The following is a 22,740-nucleotide window of genomic DNA, read 5'->3' on the forward strand; positions in this document are numbered from 1 at the left end:
AGCTCTAGCGTCTAAACGAAGCAATCAACTTCAATGCAACAAAGAGCATACGAAATAGAATACATTTATATGTTGTAACATGTGCTTAAAAAATCTTCGGCTTCATAGTTTTTCCTGTTCTTAATTTTTTTCCCCAAAAGAACCCGTTTTATGCGCGTAAAATCAAGTTTCCCTAATTTGAGCATTTGGCTTTACCGTAGTTTTCGTTCCTATAACTACAATCTTGATATGAACAAGCCACATCTATCACTAGTAGTTAGCCGAAATCAAGCTATTTATACCACTAAAATTAACGGAGTTGTTGTATAAAACGCAAACCTCTGCTAACTTCCAAACCAGGGGATCAATTGAAAATTGATATGTACCTACTGTTGTCTTCCGTAGAATGTTAGTAATACATATACGTAGATCATACACGTTAAATGTCAGCAGTAAAACAAAAGTAATAAACAGGCAGCGAACCGAGAGCGCAGATGCGGCAAGCTATGGCAATTGGCTGGTTTGGGGAAGTTTCTTCGAGGCGTTGGAGAGCGAGTAGCTGTCCTCCCTATTGAAGCTTGGTGTTTTGGCTATTTCGATAGCCTCTTTAATCAGCCGGGGAAATTATTGCTTCTGTCTGGTTGTGCATTGGCCCTCCTTATACATGCTCGGCGATGGCGGATAAACGAAATGATCTATTCTTGGTAGCTCTTTGGTGTTCTTTCATTCTGCATTTCAAGGCTCGTGGTGTTTGGCACATGCACGAGTCTCCGCAAGAGCACTCGACTCGGTGTATTCGCCTTTGTATCTGAATGGCACTAGGCCTTTCATATGGGGTCGTCTGTCTCCTTGCCACAGGATTCTTGCAGAACACGACAAAGTCACAAAAGTGTCACTATGCCGTGTTTTACCAGAACCCTCGCGCCTTTTTCCGATGTCTCGGATACATATGTCATTGAAATGCAGAATGGAAACGCGCCTAAGGCCCACCGAGATAGACGATTTCGTTTATCCGCCATTGCGAAGCACGAACAAGGTTGACTTCGAAAACGCTAAATGCTAAGAATTTTGGTGTGACTATGTGACTACGCCGTGTTTTGCCAGAACCCTCGCACCTTTTTCCGATGTCTCGGATGCATACATCCTTGAAATGCAGAATGGAAACGCACTAAAGGCCCACCAAAATAGACAATTTTGTATATCCGCCATTGCGAAGCATGCCCAAGATTGACTTCGAAAACGCTAAACGCTAGGAAATTTTGGAAGACAAGTGGTTCCTGAACTGGCCGCTTTCACACTCTGATGAGCCGTGCGTCAATTTTTCCGCCATTATACCTATCTTCAAAACTTTATCGCAGGTGACTATTAAAACCTCTCGGGCAGTTTCCTCCCGGACATCAGAATGGGGGACTACTTTTACCTCTGGAATGTTTTACCCAAGGGAATTCCATCGTGAGTGATAATATAACGTTGGAGAGACAGCGACTCCTCGGGATAATAATGTGGTTGTTTCCCCTTGCCTTCCTCATCGCAGTACTACAGCCGTTCACGTAACTGTTCTCACGCCTGCAGTGAAATGAGTGTCGCTGTACTGACCGCCGTGGAGCTGCCTTTACTCATTTGAAGATGACCCGCTGCCTTCTCCTCTAGATGATGCGAGGCAAATTAAGAAGCCTCCCATCGCCAAATCACGGCATTATCAGAGGCTTTGTGTGTCATTTAGTTGGCCTATCTTGCCCAGGGATAGGCTCATATCTGCTCGAATCACTGCTGCCTTTTCTCCACGACTGCTTATTCGACATATAAATTTGCTTATATCGCAGCTTAACTTAATGATTAAATGTTGACACAACATCTTCATCTTCGGCGGACGCAGCCAGTAGCTTAAAACCTTTAACTGCGGGAGCGTCAACATTTTTCTGCCACTGTGTGCGGGACCTGAGCGGGAAAGATATTTATTCGTGGACCCCGGGTGTGTGTTAAGCAGGTGGTGAACCCTCTTAGTTCGGGACTGCCCACCCTACCCCCTGACGACAGACCGTAAATGTAATATGTCCTTGGTTATTACGCGGGGACGAAAGACCCACCGCCGATAGTACAAGAAGGAAAGACCAATGCATTCAAACAAGTTTCCCCGGCTAATGTACAACAGCAACATAAATAAATTCCTAGGAAATGCTAGGAATCGTTGGAATTGTTTTCATCGTGAATGCGCCGCGGAAAGTAGGGAGCTCTTTCCCTCTCGGAGAAGGGAAAATCCGGGCAGCGCTCCCCGTGATGAGGGTATCCAGTCCCCGAAAGACACTTTGGGCTCTCTGCCACTATACCCTTTTTCCGAACTGATGGCGGCTGGGTGGAAAATAGACCATCAGAAGCGCTGCCCTTTAAACTTCTCCTTTCTCCTCCATCCCCTTCCCTTTTCCCCTCTATCCTGCCGACCGGCGTTGCCAGCCTTGGGAATAACGGTACTTTCGGGAGCGGCGGAAGGTTCTAGGACGAACGCTGTGCGGTTCCAACGGATTAGATTTGGCAACACTGCGAGCTGGAGAGGGATCAGCACTGCACGGAGTTTGAGAGAGACTGCGGGCTCCTACACACTTTCTTCTGTCGCACTTCTGTAATTGGCTAGAAGAGTGGGTGGGTTTCGAGCAAGCTCACGGTCAGCCGCCGTCAGTTCAGAAAAAAGGGTATAGGTTTGGCCGAGTTCAAGCGACCGCAGAAAGGACGGCGTTGAAATCTTAAGATATGGCTGCCAGTGGCGAGAAAATTGGTCAAATATTGACACACGTCCTTCCCGCTATCACAATGCAGACCATTTAAAAACGTTTCCGCAGCCTAAGGTATAACCCATTAGTGCAAAGCGTCCGATTCGTCGAACCTCCGTATATATTTTCTTTCTGGGCTCCAATTGATATGCGCTACAAAGTGATACTATATTAAGTTGACATGGATGTCTGTCTTTACTGCGCTGCTAATATTTCAGCTGACTACTTGAATGTATCGACTTAAGAAGGATTTATGTAAGATATGGCATTCAAAGAACTTTCAGTCGCCCCACAGGGTAATTAAATTATTTTTATTGAATTTTTTCTCAATATGTTAATAACTTTTATCTTATCCGATTATCCGATATATCAGACGCCATGCACGGGGGTCAGTTCTCGTTGCCTATCTAAAGATGGCTGATCTAATATTTTGGCGACAAACTTTTAAGTAAGTATAGTACCTTTAATTTTAAAATAACGTTAATTTTATTTTACAGTGGAATGTAAGCATAATGTAAGGAACTATCCATTAAAAGATTGTTGGCCTTGGCAATAAATAAATATAAACACCCAATAGCATCTGTGGAGGTGACAAATTATCGTTGCTTATCTGAAGATGGCGGATCGAATATTTTGGCGACAAACTTTTAAGTAAGTATAATACATTTAATTTTGAAATAACGTCTATTTTATTTTACAGTGGAATGTAAGCATAATGTAAGTAACTATCCATAAAAAGATTGTTGGCCTTGGCAATAAATAAATATAAACACCCAATAGCATCTGTGGAGGTGACAAATTATGCAAGGTCACCCTCTAATGTAACATCATGTAATCTTTGTGAGTGGAGAAAAGGGAAAACTCAAGTTAACCTAAAATGCATATCTTCATTCTGAAAAGGTATTGAAATTTGAAAGTGGACTGGACGTTTTCTTTATTTGCCTCAGATAAATTGTTTTACCACATTTGTATACAAAGTAGCATAAATTCTAAATACAAAAATGTGAACCTAGCTTTGTAGGAGGAACTTATGACATTCCTCGGCGATAAGATCATGTCAGGATACGCTTAAGCCCGTATGACACTTGCCAATTTATTGGCCAATCCATTGGATATTGGATTGTGTACCCACTGACACACGCCAATTTCTAGCCCAATCTCAGTTTCACAATATTGGGCACAATTTCTTGGCCAATCTACAATTTAGAATAGGTTCTATTTTCTCGAGGCCAATCTCCAATCAGAACTCAGTCTTGTCGACTCCTAGTGGCCAAAACTAGAAGCTCTTTGCAAAACATTTCACCTCGGAATTTTAATATCATATATAAAAACTTTACAAGCATAGCAACCCATGAAATAGCTCAAATAATTAATGTGTACTTTGAGAGAATATAAATTCACAAACATCAACTGTCTAAAGTGGGTAATTCGGAAATAACATTTCGGATATTTAATGAATAAAAACGTCGTGTTTCTCCTCGATAGCGTCTATATTTTGTTTATTTTACAATTATTAAACTATTTTTCATGGTTTGAGCGCTAAAGTTTCGGGTGAAAGTCCCAATTGATGACACAATCTCTGTTTATTCGATGAACATATTCCAGCCAAAACGAGCCGCTACGTTATCTTGGCTCACCTATGAGATCACCATATTGCCTATCTCTCATCATTCAAGGAACTCACCCGAATGAAATTTCGAGCAATTCGAGAATATCTTTGTAGCCCCTCGAAATAGTTATTAAATTTACAATTATTATGCCACCTCCCATTCTGTAGCTCATTGGCAATTAACCTGCGTCTTGAGATGCTCTTTTGTCATTTTGTGTTATGTGGCGTTCTCTAGTGGGGTATTAGAACACTATAACGGCCAATATTGGTGTAAATATTGGTACGTGTCATACGATGCCTAAAGCCCAATATTTTAACCAATATTGCACGCCGATATATTGGCCAATAAATTGGCAAGTGTCATACGGGCTTAAATCTTTTTTGTAAGTAATCTTTAATAAATATTTATCTGTCCGCTATTTGTTTCCATACGGTTGAACGGATTGCGGCCAAATTTTAAAAATAGATGAATCCCTTGCTCGCTCACTCCGTAGTACTACTTTAGGCTGCGTCCGACGTGTCCTCTGATTCATTTTCTCATTACAAGTGCGCGGTACTATTCTCCCTGCAAGTGCGCTCAGCGCCACCTAGCATCCACTCCCCACCCTCTGCTTACTCTCCCACCCTCCGATAACATCCCCATGCACTCTGCCAATGTTTGGACATCTTCCACCTCCATTGCTGCCTTTTCTCGCAACTTCACCATTCTAAGGTTAATGGCCCACGATTATCCTTGCTGTCCTATTGACGGTGCATTCCGACAAATCGTGACGAATCGCTCAGCCGCGAGTGAAAACAGAGAAATAGGAATAAAATTGCATATCTTTTAACAATGAAAATAAATGACACGCTGAATTCATTAAATTAACAAACTCGGCCATAAGCCTTTTATTGTGCACTGATATCACATTATTTACAAAATGTGGACAAGGATAATTATTTTAACAAAGAATATTCAAAGAACATATGATAAGGTCTAAGAAAATTTGGAACCGTTAAGACTGGACTTAAGGCCAGAAACATTGGAGTGAATACTGTGGACGTGTTTAAACAAAAATGTGTAGTGTAGGCTGCTTCATCCTAATCTGATAGCCTGGGTGTGCCCTTTTCTGCAACTACTCTTGTTTTATATTCATAACGAAAATCCAGAAACACATTACTGGGCACGCATTTCATAGAAACATGTAGATGGCCCATTGACACAATATCATCATTCATTTCTCGTTGTGCAGGCGAAAATTAACGATTACACTCCTCCGTGCAGCTTTGCATGAGGTTTAATTGGAACATTTGTAACATTTATTTAAATTATCCTGTCCGCATGAAAATGTTCCATGCGTAAACGTGACTTATCAGAGTGAAACCACGCAACATACAACCATGAATATTCTCTCAATTTGGAGCACGTGTGGAAGTTGGGATTAGAAATAACAGTGAAAGACTTGGTGCAAAATACGATATAATAATAATAATACATCACAATTGTGCGTTTACACATGTGGTGGTCAGGGCCACTGTTTGCAGTGATGAACGTGATGCGGACTATGCATAAACAAGGCTGCGCTCACACGTGTGAGCATGTATGTATATCTGTCAAGGTAACCACTTACTGCAAAACACTTCCAACAAATGTTACATTGATAAGGTTTATCTACTGAGTGTGTATGAATAGGTTACTAGGTCGCATCATGGAGTGACAGACTTGCTGCAGACGTCGCAGAAATAAAGCAACTCTCGGGTTTTTTGTACATATGTCTATATCAAAGAGGCTCTTTGTCGAGAGGGATACTCAAATTCGCCGCACGAGAAGGGTTTCTCCTACGCGTTGTTTCGCATGTGACTCCTAAGTGAACGACTCTGAGTGAAAAATTATTTTTGCGGATTCTGCGTGAAAAAGTCTCTTCTGCGTGCGTTTGCATGTGTCCCACCACATTGCTTCTTCTGTGAAAAGAATTTTCGCACACTCTGCACGACTAAGGCTTCTCTCTCGAGTGCATACGAAAATGTGTCACTAAGTGGTTCTTTTTAGAGAGAGACTTTTCACACTCGTGTCATGATTTAATGCCTCTCTCCCCCATATGCAAACGCATGTGACTGTCGAGAGAACATCTCTTTGTGAAATGCTTGCAGCAAATGCTACAAGAATAAAGTTTCTCTCCCGTGTGTGTTCGAATGTGTGAGGTGAGGCGACTTTTCCTAGCGAAAGACTTTTCACACACATTGCATATAAAAGGCTTCTCTCCCGAGTGTTGTCGCAAGTGATTGTCGAGAGTACTCTTCTGAGTGAAACACTTGCAGCAAATGCTACAAGAATACGGTTTATCCCCCGTATGCGTACGAATATGTCTAACTAAGCTACTCATATCCGAGAAAGACTTTTCACACACGTTGCATGAAAAAGGCTTCTCTCCCGTGTGTGTTCGCAAGTGACTGTCGAGAATACTCTTCTGAGTGAAACACTTGCGGCAAATGCTACAAGAATACGGTTTATCCCCCGTGTGCGTACGAATATGTCTAACTAAGTCGCTCTTACCCGCGAAAGACTTCTCACACTCGTTGCATGAAAAAGGCTTCTCTCCCGTGTGTGTTCGCGTGTGACTCTTGAGAGTACTCTTCCGAGTGAAAGACTTCTTGCAGATTCTGCATGAGTGGGGTTTCTCTCCCGTGTGCGTACGAATATGTCTAACTAAGTCGCTCTTATACGAGAAAGACTTTTCACACTCGTAGCAAGAATACGGTTTATCGCCCGTATGCGCACGAATATGTCTAACTAAGTTGCTATTTTTCGAGAAACACTTTCCACACTCGTTGCAAGAAAACAGTTTCTCTCCTGTGTGCCTACGTACATGTCTAACTAAACTACTCTTATCCGAGAAAGACTTTTCACACTCGTCGCAAGAAAACGGTTTCTCTCCCGTGTGCGTGCGCACATGTCTAACTAACTTACTCTTAATCGAAAAAGACTTTTCACACACGTTGCATGAAAAAGGCTTTTCTCCTGTGTGGGTACGTACGTGTGCGTAGAGAATGTTTTTCCTAGAGAAGTACTTGCCGCAGACCTTACACATAAAAGGCTTCTCTACTGCGTGTGTTCGCGAGTGAATGTCGAGATGACCTCTATGAGTAAAATACTTGCAGCAAGTGCTACAAGAATACGATTTTTCTCCTGCGTGTGTATGTTTGTGTACGGTGAGGTCCCTTTTATGAGTGAAGGACTCAGTGCACTCGCTGCATGAATATGGTCTCTCTCCCTTTCTCGAACCCACGTGATTGCGTAGATTTCTAATGCTAGATGACTTTGAAGATAAACTTTGTGTAGTTGATTTCTCTCCTAGAGTGAAACTTGTCAATCGTCTTATATTTTTCTCATCCCCTTTTCCTCCACTGGCTTCCTTGATGAGCACATTTTCTTTTGGCATGGACTCTAGTCTTTTCCTCTCCTGCCCACTTAAAGCCTTTGAGGCGGTAGGCTCGCAAGAACTGCTGTGTCCGCTTGATGGAAGTGCTTCCAGAGACACATCTACGATTGATGATTCTGCTGCAGCATCAAAATTATGAGCAACAGAATGAATTGTCATGTGTCTGATTAGCTCATTTTTCATTTTGAACACATCACTGCAGTAGAAGCAATGATATGAATCTTCGTTTGAACTGTAACTGTTCCCTGGATTTTTGATCAAGCAAGTATCTATCTCCTCATTGCCTCCCATGATGGTATCACAATCACTTCTGTTGTTTCCCCTAATTCTGATAAACCTAAGGCTCTGCGAGGTATTTGGTGCGTCACAACCACTTTTCTCCCCTACAACAGCCATTGCGGCTACAACTCTGCTGCTTTTAAGTGATTCAATGTCTTTGGTATTACATTGTCTGTCATCAGGAATTAAGCAACTTGATATCTCATCAGTTTCAGAAGCACCACATTTTTCCAAGTCTCTGGCTATCAGATTTTTCTCTATCTCTTCATGGGATGTTCCAGCCTTGGAATCAATTTGTGTCACCACAGCTGTGGGACCAATGCATTCATCAATTGCATGATTCCTTATATTTCCTTCTGCAAGCAGGTATGAAGTTGACGTTGTTTGCTCGGGCATTTCTTCGGCAGCCGGGACCCCTACAAGAAAATTTTAAATAGCAACTAACACTGTCAAACATGAAATTTAAGACTACAACAACTTCTATTTAAAATCCATTGAATGGATGGAAAAATTAAAAACCGGTGGTACTATTGCTGCCCAGGTTGGACTTGAACTTAGAGACTCGATGTAAATCAATGGAGGGGAAAAGAAGACAGCATAAAAATGATGAGGGCAACATGGGTGTAGTAGAACAAAAAAGACGAAATCATGGGTTAAAATGATACGTATACAAATAATCAAGCACACACATACGCATCACACATATGACTTCCAATTACAGGAAAAGAATAAAATTAGACCCCTTTCAGAATTGGTCCTTTAAAAAGGAAAAATATTTTCTTTTCAATCGAATATTTAATGATTGGTGAGTATTTTCTAAATTAAAAAGATTCCTAACAATGGTAATCACAATCAATTTTGTGGTACTACAGATGAGTATCTAGAAAAATTATTTTGAAATTTTCCTGGATTAGTTTTCATAGAGGTAATTAAAAATTTAAATATAAAAGCAATGAAGAAAGAGCCAAAAGAAACTCCCTTGAGTGAAATATACCCAACTGTCATGAGATAAGCTATGGTTTGGAGCGGCACTGGGGGCATATATTCCAAATATTGCACGCAAGCCTGAGCTCTTATTTGTGTTGGGATAGTAGCATTTCCACTCTTTTTCATTATATGCAGTTTAATCATTTCCCAGGCTTTCTTCTGCAGAAAACCACTCCTAAAAACTTGAGAAGATATTTAATGAACCTTTAAAATGCCAAGGGCAATGGAAGCAGAAATTTTCAATAATTAATAAAAAACAATGACCGAAGGCTGCCATCTTGTATTACGTCCTGCAGTGTAGTTTTTGCACAGAATTGGACGTCCACTACATCAACGTCAATTTTAGTTGTTGTAAGATGTAAGCATATCAGATTTATTTTGGCTATCCCTTTCAGCATCAATGGCATAATCATGACGTATTTTAGAAAGAATAAGGACTAGTTTATTATTTTGGGTCAGTATGACATCGTCAATTCTTCTGGGAACTAAAGAGATAAATTCCCTGCTCTGCTTTTGCAAGGGAAAACTTCTCTCCGAATTCCTCTTATTTCTTTTTTTTTGCACCAACGTATGTAGGCCTTTTTCTTTCAGCAATTATTTTGGCTAAGGGAAAAATAGATTTTCCTCCCTGTTGTTCATTGTATACATTGATGAACTCTGCTCCCACATAAGCAGTATAACACGTTTATTTACTGACGACCCTGTCATCTATCGCGAAATTAGTGATCATTCAGACTATGAAATTCTATCATTGGACTGAAACAACGTTCATTTGTGGAGGCAAGATAGGGGACTCAAACTTAATCTGAGCAAATGCATGACGGTACATTTCTTGCTCAATTCGTACAGCTATAACCATGTTTATGCAGTCAATGTTATTAACATATAGGCAACATACGAAGTAAAGTACGTGGGAGTTACGATAACCTTGAGCCTATTGTAGGGAACACACATAAGAAATACTTGTGGCATAGCCCGGAAGAAATTGAGATTTGTCAAGCGTATTGTGGGAAGATTTTCAGATGAGAAAGTAAAAGAAAGGTGCTATTTTGCACTCGTCCGACCGCATCTAGATAATGCAACAAACGTATGGGATCCGGCAAAGAAAGACTTAATCAGCGAACTGAAAAAAAACCAAGGAAGGCTGTGTGGTTCGTCAAAAACTGCTACCTTTGTACAGAAAGCATTACTCAGATGTTATGTGAATTGGACTGGGAGCCACTGGAGACTCAAAGGCCACACGCTAGGCTTAGATTTCTTGAACAGTTGAGAATGGATTTCTTTAGAAGCGACACGGAGGACAAAATATTAGAGCCCCACTATATTTCCAGGTCCGATAGAAACGATAAATTAAAAGAGTTGTTTTGCGGAACGGGTAGATATGAGAATTCATTTTTCCCCCGAGCAGTAAAGGATTTTAATAAACGCTAGTCCTAATTCCCATAGAGCATCTCCTTTTTATGTAAGAACAGCGGAAGTCCTAACACCCCCTTCCACACGCCTTTCAGGGTATTATGCAGATTGAATGTAGAATTATTTGATTGTTATCAAGAATTCGGCTGTCTCTTAGCCATACTGATTTCATTTCTGGAGCATACCTCTAAATTTAATATTACGTCAACCATATTTTCTCCTCCAAGGAAGCTTCATGCCTAGTTGTCAGTAAAACCTAACAAAGCACCACTGCTAATCCCAAGGACAAAAGGGTGAATAGGAATGCATTCATTTCAAAGATTTTCGCTAATTTTCCCACGAATTGAAAATGGTCCAAAAGCAAAGCTAATTTTTGCCCTCATTTGACCAAGTTCCATATTTACATTTTCAATGAACCCTGAAATTTACTTTTCATACACAATTCTCAAACAAAATGCTCCATTCTGGCTTTTTGGGTATATAATTTTGAGGATTCGCACCGCTTTTCACCGGCATTTCTGGAAAAAAGGTGTGTGGTACTACGAGTAAATTTTTTTCTTTCAATAAACTAGTCTCCAAGCTTCGTTGAAGCAAGGCAGCATTCTTTTTATTCACTTAATATGACTCTTTAACTGTCATAAATGCCAAATAGAGAAAATAAAGAAAAATTCTTAGCCATTGCTCATTTACATACCCAAAAATTTCAGTGAAACAAAAATATTTTGTTAGGGAAGACCATTAAAAACGATTCAAATGACTACAAAAAAGGTAAGTAAATATACAAATTCTCCCCTATCCAATTACCACTTAAAACTAAGACAACAGGAAATATGGATGGATGACTAATTCAGGTTCTTCATCCTTCAGAATCAGTCACAATAAGGCCGATTTCAGAAGACATCACTTTCCACATTCCTACATTCTCCGCATGGAACAAGGAAATCCAGAGTTTTCTCATCTGAAAGTGGTCTGAGTTTCACGACCAGTTGACGCTGTTGATGCTGCAATGCCTGGCCAGTTAGAAATGGGCGCAGTGGAGAACACCGCATGATTTGACTGGTATGAAGGCATCGGTAGGGACATTAGATTATATTAAAGCACAGCACCTGTGCTTTACTGTCCTGAAAGTCTGAAAGTGACCTAAGCCTTACTGGAATGCAACTATTTGAGGCCCTTAAAAGCACTCATCCATTGCTTCCATTGTGGACTTATGGGACACTGTCAAATTTTCAATAATTGCTCTAGTCACACTAAAAGTTGGCTAAATAATAGCATTTACTTGTATATCCTCCACATTAACATCAATCCCTCCATGTAGAGAGTTATTTGCAACCCGTGAGAGTACTCACCAAATGCAGACTCATGGGCAGTAGCTGAACTCTCAAATGGGTCCCCATCCTCACTTAAAGTAGGCTGGAAGTAATCATCAAGATATTAATCATGCGCAAAAAGAGATTCAGGACTTTTTTTGAAAGGATTGATTTAAACATTTTTATGCACCACATTATTACAAAATTTGGAATTCCACACAAATGTTTTCCTTAAGCCGATGTCCCACGGTCAAATTTGCATCAAAATATTTGCATCAAAATGTTTGTCCAAATATTTTGATGCAAATATTTTGATACAACTGGACTGGGGGTGTCCCACGATGCATCTCATTTTGATCAAAAACAAACGAAAGACGATATTTATGTAAACAATTAGGAAACTTGTGGAGGTGGAGGATTCTTTCTTTTTTAGCAGGCGAAATTGTCTGAATTGGCCTCTTGAACATTAAAGATGCGAAAAAAGAAAACAGAAGGAATGCTGAACTTGGCCTTGGCTGGAAAGGGGGTATAAAAGCGTTGGAATAAGCATGCTAAATATGTTGGAGAAGGAGTTGGTCGCCGATGTTACCATTTATTATCGATAATATAATTGACGACAAGTAAGGATATTTTCATGTCCCTTATCAGCAAGGTTGAGGGCAGAATAAAACGCCAGGATACAAACGTGAGGCAGTTTATTCCCGCGAGGAAAATGTTATTAATAAATGATGGACATTGTGGTTGAGGAGATGTTATGAATAGTGCTGTAAGCGTGCATTTGAATCACATTTTTCTCTCCTAATCTAGCAGTTTCTAAAATAAGGTTCTTATCCTATAATCATAGTAATAGAAATGGGCAGCTGTAGTGTTCCACAGGTACAATCGTCAGTTCATATTAGTCATTTCTCCAGCTGCTCGCTCGCATTGTATGCCTTCCACAAAGCGTAAAATTCGGCCTCGATACCTTAAGTAAATCTTTTATTATTTCCAAAACATCCCTCCTGGTAATGCGATTCTAAATATCGCTTCCTTTCTATTAAAGATCAACTAATTATTACGGATTTCCTAGTTGAGAGCTTCCATCGCCTATCACTAAGACAAATTTTTGCTCATATTTACCTTTAGGGCCACACCAGGCGATGAAATAGACAATCACGAACGTATACATATATTTGAAATAATGTTTTGTGAATTCACTTCGTAGTATGGTGATATTATAAATTTAAAACTAAACCTTTTAGTATGCCATACAATAATAATGAAAAAACTCAACCGGTTTCGATCTTTTCAGGTGTTTATCTAGAGGTTTACGACTATGATAACGACCTGAAAAGGTGGAAACCGGTTGGGTTTTTAATGCATACTGTGAGGAATACAACAAAGTTTATTTTTGTGTCCATAATATACATAATTATTAATTAAAATACCCATGCAGACGATAAATAAGTTTAACCTATTTGGCCTGTGTGTCAGCGCTTGGCAATGCTTTTTTGTCAAAGGCCCTGTGATTGGTTGGTTTCATCCAATTGGATGAAAAATTAGAACCTGTCCTATCCATTTGTACAAATCGGTGATTTGTACAAACGATAGGACCAAAAGCCAGTTGGACAAAATTTGACCGTGGGACAGGGTGCGCGTCAGTTGCATCAAATTTTGATGCAAATATTTTGACGCAAATTTGACCGTGGGACATCGGCTTTACAAAATAAAAATATTTGCAACACTTCAGGGAATAATATATTATTCCATTTTTTTCAACATGTAAACAGTCTTTGATTTATGTTCCGCCTGCATTGTGATATTATCTTCATTAGATAGCTCTGTAATGGATGCAATTTAGTTCATGCGATACCATATAATAATTAAGGTTTCTTTGGCAATGAATAAATTGAAATTACATAATGGAAACTAGGCATCTGAATGAAAAAATGGGATAAAATCTGACACTGCATTGCAGAAAAAGATTTCCACATAGAAAACTACGAGGGGCGTTTTTAAAGTAACTACCATTTTGACATAAAAAAAGTAAATTTTTTTCAAAAATTATTTATTCACTTGAAAGGCCATACTTTACTTTTCTACATAATTTCCATTACTATTGAGGCATTTATCGTATCTTGGGACAAGCTTTTGTATGCCATTGTTAAACACGCTTGCCGCCTGATTAGACAATCACTGCTTCATGGTCATTTTCACTTCATCATCATCGCAATGGTGCTGATCCGCCAGATGTTTCTTCAAGTACATAAACAAATGTTTGCTCGGCACTAGAACGGGACTGTATGGAGGGAGGTTTAATTGTTCCCAGCCAAAAGAAGTGATAAAGTCTTGAGTTTGATTGGCTCTGTGAGGACGGGCATTGTCATGGAGCAAAACGACACATGAACTCAGCATGCCACGCCTTTTGTTTTGAACAGTGCAGTGCATTTTTTGTACAGTCGCACAGTCCGCTGCTGCATTGATTGCGTCGCTGCAAGTCAAAAAATCGACTAGCAACACACCCTTAATGGCAGGACTGCGCCATTCTGATGATGACGAAATGAAAACGACCGTGAAGCAGTGGTTGTCTAATCAGGCGGCAAGCTTCTTTGACGATGGCATACAAAAGCTGGTCCCAAGATACGATAAATGCCTCAATAATAATGGGAATTATGTAGAAATGTGGAGTAAAGTATGGCCTTACAAGTGAATAAATTAATTTAGAAAAAAAAAATTTACTTGTATTTTTTTTATGACAAAACGGTACTTACTTTAAAAACACCCCTCGTAAATTTTTCAGTGAAAATTATGGAGATAATGATGAACAGCTGACATTTGTAAAATGAAAAGTAGAAACAAATGTTGAAAAGTGCTACATGTAAACATCAAACCTAGGACATTAACACCGGGCTACCGCTCCTACTTGAAGGGAGACCATTTCTATGGGATTATATTAGGTATATAAATGTTGAACTGCATTCCACTTTTAAAAGCATTGGTTATATAACCTAATATGGGAGGAGATTTGTGGACAACTCCCAATGAACTACAACAATACAGAGTTTGGTTGAAATGTGAGACCTGATTTTCTTAATGAGCAATGAATTATCAGTCCTGGGATTTCATATTGTTAAATAAACGTCTTCATGAGGCATGATTTATTGGTCACAGGATAGTTTATAGTAAAATAAATATCATATTGATATTTGCTTCATCGGTACCAAGATTTAACATAGAAAAAATACAAGGCAAGGAAACTACAACAATTAAATACAAAATAAAGAGGAAAATATGACTTACTTTCAGATAAGAATATGTGATTGTTCCAGTTATAAATAACTTTGAATCAAATAGGTTACACTGCCTGTAAATACTTGTGCCTCAGCCTAAATAAGATGAAAGGAATTTGAAGAAGGGTCACTATTCTTCCAATAAACATGTACCTCTGGGAATCCACACTCTTGCATTGCAGGAGTACCGCTCTTTGTTACTCACCACAGGGAAAAAAGTTGAGCTTGATCACTTGTAAAGCTAGAGCTTTAGATCGTTTGCACCTCACCCCCTTGCAATGAAGGCAAGCAAGTGGGCCACTTGTTGAGGTACCAATAAAAGTAGCATAAACATGCCAAACACTGTTTGCTCGTGACCAATACATGCCAACTTCCTTTTGTGTGCTATTAAACACCAACCATGTGCAGGTTAATAACAAGCATCTATGTGAGGCATTTGACGCCAAAATAATGGGTAGCTTCTGACAATCACAGGTAATTTATGTCATCATGTGAAAAAGAGCAAACAAATGAAACACTATGGGCCACCAAGGAGCCCCACGTCCCCACTGGAGGTCTAATAAGGTTTAGTTTATCCATCCCAGGATTTTATAAGGCAAGAAGACTACAATACAAATGTACAACATGAAAAAAACACTTTTTTAAAATAAGAAAACTTATTCGAGTAATTAGTAACTTTCAATCAAATGGGTTACCTTTAAAGCTGTGTAAAAATCAAAATTTCATCACATTTTTCTTGACTAACATTTCTGCCCACTATCTCCTCCAACAATTAATCAAATTCCATAGCAATAATTCCATATATACCTGGGCATTCTCCTCAGGAGATGGTTCCTCCTTTGCCCCGACCAGCGTCCAGTCCAGGTCTGCCACCATGGCTCCCCTGCCCTGAGCTTCCACCTTTTCGCCTTGGGAAGCAGTTAAGGTATTGGGCTGCAACATAATCCCCAATCATCATCATTAACGATTGAGATACAGAAACATAGAAATGCTTTTCAGAATTATCACACAAATAAAATTAAAGTTAGTTTCAAATGGATATAGTCTTCATACTACCCTGCAAGCTGCCTCAAGGTAATTAATGTTAGGAATTTATAACATTTATACTTATTTTGTTAAAATTATCACTTTACTTTATTCCTATTACTTCCTATTTTCATCGCAAAATCCCTCCAAAAGCCACATGATGATCCTCAGTGCAATCATTTCTGGAGATGCAGAACTCCAGATAAAATCTTATTTGTCACTGTAACTTATTTTACGAAAGAACTTTGCGTGAGAATCCAGAGCTCATAGGTAATAACATACATTCATGGAAATAGGGGCAAAAATGGAGGATAAATTTAGTGTATATTTTGGTTTATAATTCAGTTAAGAGACATCAAACATTTTGAATAATAAATTAAACTTACTCAGACAAGATGTAACAGAAGGCCATTCTGAGTTAACAAAAAAGAGAAATCTGTAGATAAACTCCTTATAGAACAAAGCTTACATAGGTTCAATGTGAAAATATGAAGGTTCATTTACTCTGCATGGACAACTGATAAGTAGGGATGGGAAAATTTTGCCATCATGAATTTTGCGGATTTAGACACAAAGTGTCCTGGTAAAGGTAAGACATTACAAACTAACTCAAAGTAACTGAGGATAAGACTTTTGAACTCAGGAAATGTCACAAATTGTGTCCCAAAATACGAATCTTTATTTTTTTGGAGAAAATTTTGAAACTATAATTTCAAGCACAGGAACAAGCATTACATTACACAAAATGATTTCAATTCGATTAATATTAACACAAGTGCGAGTATTCCTTAGGTATGTGGACGAGTGCAGTTCCTAAGAGGATAACTAATGTTACGATACAATCCCGGGAGGATGGCATCGTGTGTTTTCGATTTGCTACAATACTAGGCAATATATGGCAATCTCACATCCTTACTCTGAGGGAATAACCATATATTTGCTCTCTGAATTGAACAATAGAAGAGCAATATATGCAATTTTTTTATCAACATCACGAATGGAATATTACATTAGTAGAGGAATCTGAAGTATGCCACTAGAACTGTTGTCACTCCGTGAGCATTAAAATCAGATTTCAGCGGTAAATCCCAAGTAGAACTGTCCCCTAGCCCGGCGCTAGCTTGATGAATGCACCCATGGACTGCACCAGCCTGAATACCTGCTGTTTCGATTTCTACCTCTAAGCTATGTCTGTAAAAATAACTGTTTATCCAGTGTCCATTGTTAAGTATTGCTGCTGGTGTGTCAGACATTCTAGTTATTTTGACGAGTTATTGTAGAGCCGACTAAAAAATTAAGAAAAGGGACAGGTATTTTCAGTATCAAAAGGATGGATTTTATTGTATCGATAAAAGTATGGTTATGTTCAAATTCTGCAATTGTCAGGTAGCTTGGGAAAGGAAAGACTCGATTGAAAAACATTGGAAATCTTCGAAGCATCTAACTGCTGCAAAATTTGGTAAGTATGGATATTCTTTAAAGTTAAAAACATCAATCTCTATCTGCATCAACTGCTGCCATGAAAAAAACCAAATTGATCATCATTTTGGGAAGTGGGTAGTATGAAACTTTCTCAAAGCTGACATTGTTCTCTACCAATTGGAAAATGAGCACATGAAGTCATTTTTGAACGACAGGAACAGAAGGATCAACAACTTTCCTATTTCCACATCGTGATTTATTGAGACCGACCATGGTTTCATTGCAGCGTAAAATTATCACGGTCACTGTGACGAAACCATGGTCGGTCTCTATTAATTACCATGTGGAAATAGCAAAGTTGTTGATCCTATTATTCCTGCGATTATGGATTTCCACAAAGTTACACCCGCTACTGTTTATTATTTTTGAATGAATTCGTTGATGGCAAGTATACCATTACAGCAGCCTTTTGTAAATTCAGTCAAGGCATTCTAATCCTTTCCATAGTAATAGGAAAACTAACATTTTATTTACCACTTTGAATAAATTTACCTCGCTACAGGTGCTGGAGAAATTTCATGCATTCGTCAACTAAGGGACAAATATATTCCTGATCTAAAATACAATGAAAGGCCAACATGATGACTCAACTGAAGGACAAGTAGGTGATAGTTTTTTGCAATAAAATAATGGACAAGAGAGAAGAAAATGTTTTTGTGATCTAGCTAAAAATTGTTGAACTTCTTGATACTGCATTGGACATTGTAGTTGGTGACGTGTGTACTTTGGAAACAGCTAATTCAAAAACATGCTCAAGAACAATTTTAGACACACTGAAGAAGTATAAAATACCACCCGATAATGTAACATCATTAGTGTCCGACTCTGCTCGCTACATGACAAAATGTTTTCATGCAATGGAGGATTTGTTGTCAGACAATGTTCTGATAATTCAGTCCTGGGCCCATGAACTTAATTTAGTACTGTATACTCTTGGGAAACATCTGCATATTTTGCATCAAGCAGTATCCAAAGTGAAGATGGCACTCCTAAACACATGAAAAAGGAAGCACCTTTATAGATAACATATTTGAATACAGCCTACCCTTAAAAGCAAGTGCCACTATTTCCTCAGCCATTCTTAACCAGGTGGAGCTCATGGTGTGAATCTGTGGCATATCTTGCAACACATGCAAAAGGCCATTGTAGGGTTTAGGCACAGTGAGGACATGACACGTGACAACGATGGGTTGATTTTCTCCATAGTATTTCAGAAGAAGACTAGGAATCAATCCAAATACAGGCTATGTTCATCACAGAACATGGCAAACACATTGTTGAAATGATCACATTTCTGGAGGGACACTAACAGCCAGCTGTACCTATTCTAGATGGGCAGCTAAGGGAAATTCAGCAAGCACTTGAACTCATTGTATGAGGGAGTTATGGGAGCAATTTTATTAAACTGCTAGAGGATTGTGGAAGGGCAGTCAGTAGGGGTAAAGTGAGTGCAGTCCTGTCCAGTGCAGCTTCCCATGCTGTAACCAAGCTACTGGAGTTTCAGGCTATTGATCCCCCTAAACAGTTTTGTAAGAATATCAATGTATTTGACCCAGCTGATATAGCACAAATGATTATCACTGAAGAACTTGAGCAGAAAATTAAGATAATAAGTTTGTGTTCCAAACTGGATGATATTGGTGTAATGCGATGTTACAAAGAACTGAAATCTTTTTTGAAGAATCCTGTAAGTGGAAAGCTAAAGGTAGACATTACAGCAGTGTTGCTAGGGATGTCACAAACATTTCTAACATTTAGTGAAGCTGTGATGAAATCGATTCGGATTTCTTGTGTAAATGTCGACTGTGATTGGCTTGTAGCAGGTGTTGAAGTAGGCTGCTAACAATGAAGATTCGATGGAATGGTTTGGACGATGTTTATTGAATTGTGTACAATTCCACACTGAACTGCCGGCCGAAAGGCCGCAGTATTTATTCAGTTTGCCAACTTCCAGTATGTTCTATCTTACTGTTCTTGAACATTAAAGAAACTTCTAGAAGGGAATTCTAGAAGGCCAGAAAAATTAAGTAATAAAACTCTCCGGCACGGAGAATCGAACCCGGGCCGCCCGCTTGGGAGGCGACCGCGCTACCGCTGGGCTATCTGGACTGTTGGAAAGAGGCGATGACGGAGCGCGCTTTAACTTGCCTCCGGGCAAGCGGTGTGGCGGCGAGGCAGGAGGTGCGGCCGCCACACTACTCCCCCCCGGGGAAATACAGCTGGCGTTGTAGCGTACAGGTGAACGAAGAGTCCGACCCGAGCGCGTCGTTGGAGGGGGGGCGGCAGAGGTGTCCGCGGGCGAAGGCGACGTCCCGGTCGATGGCGCGGAAGATGGTTTTCCGGAGGTCGGTTCAGCAGGTCTCGATGTCCTTTCTTGAAAATCGTCCGGCTGGAGAATGTGCGCAGGCTTAAGTCGGTCGATGGAGACGACTGTTGGTTTCCCGTTGATGTTGATGGTGAATGTTTTCTCGCTGCGGGTGATGACTGGATATGGCCCTAGATATGGTGGCTGGAGGGCCGTCCGAACTGCGTCTTGTCGCAGGAAGACGTGCGACGTCGTGGCTAGAGCTTTGTGAACAAATATTTTCCGGCTGTTGGAATGATGAGTTGCAGGAGTTGGTCTCACTTTTGACATGTGAGTACGCAACCGAGAGACCAGATCCTCAGAACCGATGCTTGCCGGAGAGTCGGCGAAGAAATCTCCCGGGAGACGCAGCCGTTCTCCATAGAGGAGTTCCGCTGGTGAAGCCTTCAGGCCCTCGCGCCAGGTGGTGCGGAGTCCGAGGAGAACCATTGGCAGTGCGTCGATCCAGGACTCCGGGGAGTGCGTCATTAGTGCTGTCTTGAGAGGGCGGTGCCAACGTTCTAGCATTCCATCAGCTTGAGGATGGTAGCTTGTGGTAGGGTGAAGAGCAATGCCCAGGGTGGCGCAGAGCTTTTTGAAGAGTCCTGATTCGAACTGTCGTCCTCGATCGCAGGTGAGGCGTTTTGGACAACCGTAGTGGGCAACCCATCCCAGGAGAAAACCTCGGCAGACGGATTCGGCAGTGATGTCGGCGAGAGGTTCTGCTGTCGGCCAACGTGAAAAGCGGTCGATCATCGTGAGAAGATATCGGAACCCAGAGGCGTAAGGCAGAGGTCCGACGATATCGACGTGGACGTGGTCGAAACGTGCTGTAGGTATGGTGAAGTTAGCCAGAGGAGACAATACGTGACGATGCACTTTGGATCGCTGGCATGGAAGGCAATTGCGAACCCAAGTGCGACAGTCCTTGGACATGTACGGCCAAACGTAGCGGTTGGATATGTTTTTAAGAGTGGAGTTGGAACCGGGATGATCAAGACTGTGGACTTGATCAAAGACACGTCGACGGAACGGTGGTGTGATATAGGGTCGAGGCGTGTCCTTAGATGTGTCACACCAGAGTTTGACGGTTGTTCCAGGAATTGGCATTTGAGAAAGCTTGAGTGAAGTACCGCTGTCGAGGAGTCCACGAAGTTCTTCGTCGGTGTCCTGCGAACGGGACAAGGCGACGAAGTCTAACGGTGTAGAGGCGCTGACAGATTCCACTCTTGACAGACAGTCGGCGACGACATTGTTCTGGCCGGAGACGTGGCGTACGTCAGTTGTGAATTGAGTGATGAACTCCAGGTGTTTGAACTGACGTGGCGAGCAGCTGTCAGCGTTCTTGGTACGATGGCTGAAGGCGAAAGTCAACGGTTTGTGGTCCGTAAAAATGGCGAAGTCGCGGGCTTCTACCATGTTACGGAAGTGTTTCACTGCCTGATACATCGCGTAGAGTTCTCTGTCATAGGTGCTCCACATCCGTTGCGACGGCTTTAGTTTCCGTGAAAAGAAAGCGAGCGGTTGCCAATTGTCACCTGAGCGTTGTTGCAAAGCAGCACCAATCGCGGTCTGGCTGGCGTCGACGAAGAGGGCCAGGGAAGCTTCAGGGTCCGGGTGAGCTAGAATGGTAGCCCGGGCGAGACCGGTTTTGCATTCTTGGAAGCTGTGAAGAAGTTCCTGAGTCCAGGTGATTGGCGTGGAACTCTTGACTGAAGGACCTTGCAGGAGCGCGTTGAGTGGTGTGTGGGCTGAAGCTGCGTGTGGGATGTGGGGCCTGTAAAAGTTGAGCATACCCAGGAAACGACGGAGGTCTCGAATGGTCTTCGGTTGTGGAAAGTCGTTGATGGCAGCAACTTTTTCGGGTAGGGGTGAGCACCCATCAGAAGTTACGGAGTACCCGAGGAAGGTGACTTTTGTAGCTCCGAAGACACATTTGGCTGGATTAATGACGATTCCATAGTGAGAAAGGCGTTCGAAGAGGGTGTGAAGATGCTGAAGATGCTCCTCTTCCGTTTTTGAGAACACAAGGATGTCGTCCAGATAGGCGTAGCAGAAAGGAAGTCCTTCTAGAGCTCCGTCGATGAAACGCTGCCAGGTCTGCGCGGCGTTCCGAAGTCCAAATGGCATGAAGTTGAATTCAAAAAGGCCAAATGGAGTTATAATGGCTGTTTTGGGGATATCCTCTGGAGCCATGGGAATTTGTGTGAAGGCTTTTGCGCAGTCGACAACGCTAAAAATGTTGCAGCCGTGGAGGGCAACGGAGAAATCTTGCAGAGTGCGAACTGGATAGCGATCTGGGATAGTTCGACTGTTGAGCTTCCTATAGTCACCGCATGGGCGCCACCCATCGTTTCGTTTGCGGACCATGTGCAGAGGCGAGGCGAAGGGGCTGTTGGAGCGACGTGCCGTTCCTTCGCGGAGCATGGCATCGAACTCAGCTTTAGCAGCGCGGAGGCGGTCTGGGGCCAGGCGTCGAGCTCGATGATATATGGGAGGTCCAGGTGTAAGCTCGATGTGATGCTGTGTTTGATGGCGCACTTCTCTTGGAGCGCCTGGAGGTTTGGTGATTTCAGGAAACTTGGCGAGCAGGCGGTGATACGCTGTTGTGCCGGGGATTGTCCGAATGCTGGCCTGACGAGAAAAAGCACGGTGTCCCTGAGTACACAGGCCAGTAACTTGGTCGATGAGCTGGGCAGTTTTTAAATCCGGAACCAGGTGAAAATGATCGAGGAAATCCGCTCCAATGAGTGGCTCGCTGACTTTGGCGACGGTGAAACGCCAGACAAAATCACGACGAAGGCCTAAGTTGAGTCGGAGTGGCATCGTCCCATATGTGCTGATCCGGGATTCGTTGG

The 22,740-nt window shown here is 41.3% G+C and overlaps 1 protein-coding gene across 1 annotated transcript; it reads right to left on the bottom strand.

The window, feature by feature from the left end:
- Positions 1 to 6,107: 6,107 nt before the first annotated feature.
- LOC124172156 (zinc finger protein 260-like) lies at positions 6,108 to 15,873 on the bottom strand. The gene is made up of 3 exons (XM_046551572.1): positions 15,838 to 15,873; positions 11,801 to 11,864; positions 6,108 to 8,467 (listed from the first exon to the last, which is right to left on the bottom strand). The coding sequence occupies exon 3, from the start codon at positions 8,445 to 8,447 to the stop codon at positions 6,405 to 6,407; it is 2,043 nt and encodes a 680-aa protein (XP_046407528.1). The 5' UTR covers positions 8,448 to 8,467; positions 11,801 to 11,864; positions 15,838 to 15,873; the 3' UTR covers positions 6,108 to 6,404.
- Positions 15,874 to 22,740: the final 6,867 nt, after the last annotated feature.

The sequence above is a fragment of the Ischnura elegans genome (assembly GCF_921293095.1).
Source record: "Ischnura elegans chromosome 13 unlocalized genomic scaffold, ioIscEleg1.1 SUPER_13_unloc_1, whole genome shotgun sequence".
Lineage (NCBI taxonomy): Eukaryota > Metazoa > Arthropoda > Insecta > Odonata > Coenagrionidae > Ischnura > Ischnura elegans.

Coding starts and splice junctions, on each gene's coding strand:
- LOC124172156 (XM_046551572.1), bottom strand. CDS start 8,447: ATGCCCGAGCAAACAACGTCAACTTCATACCTGCTTGCAGAAGGAAAT.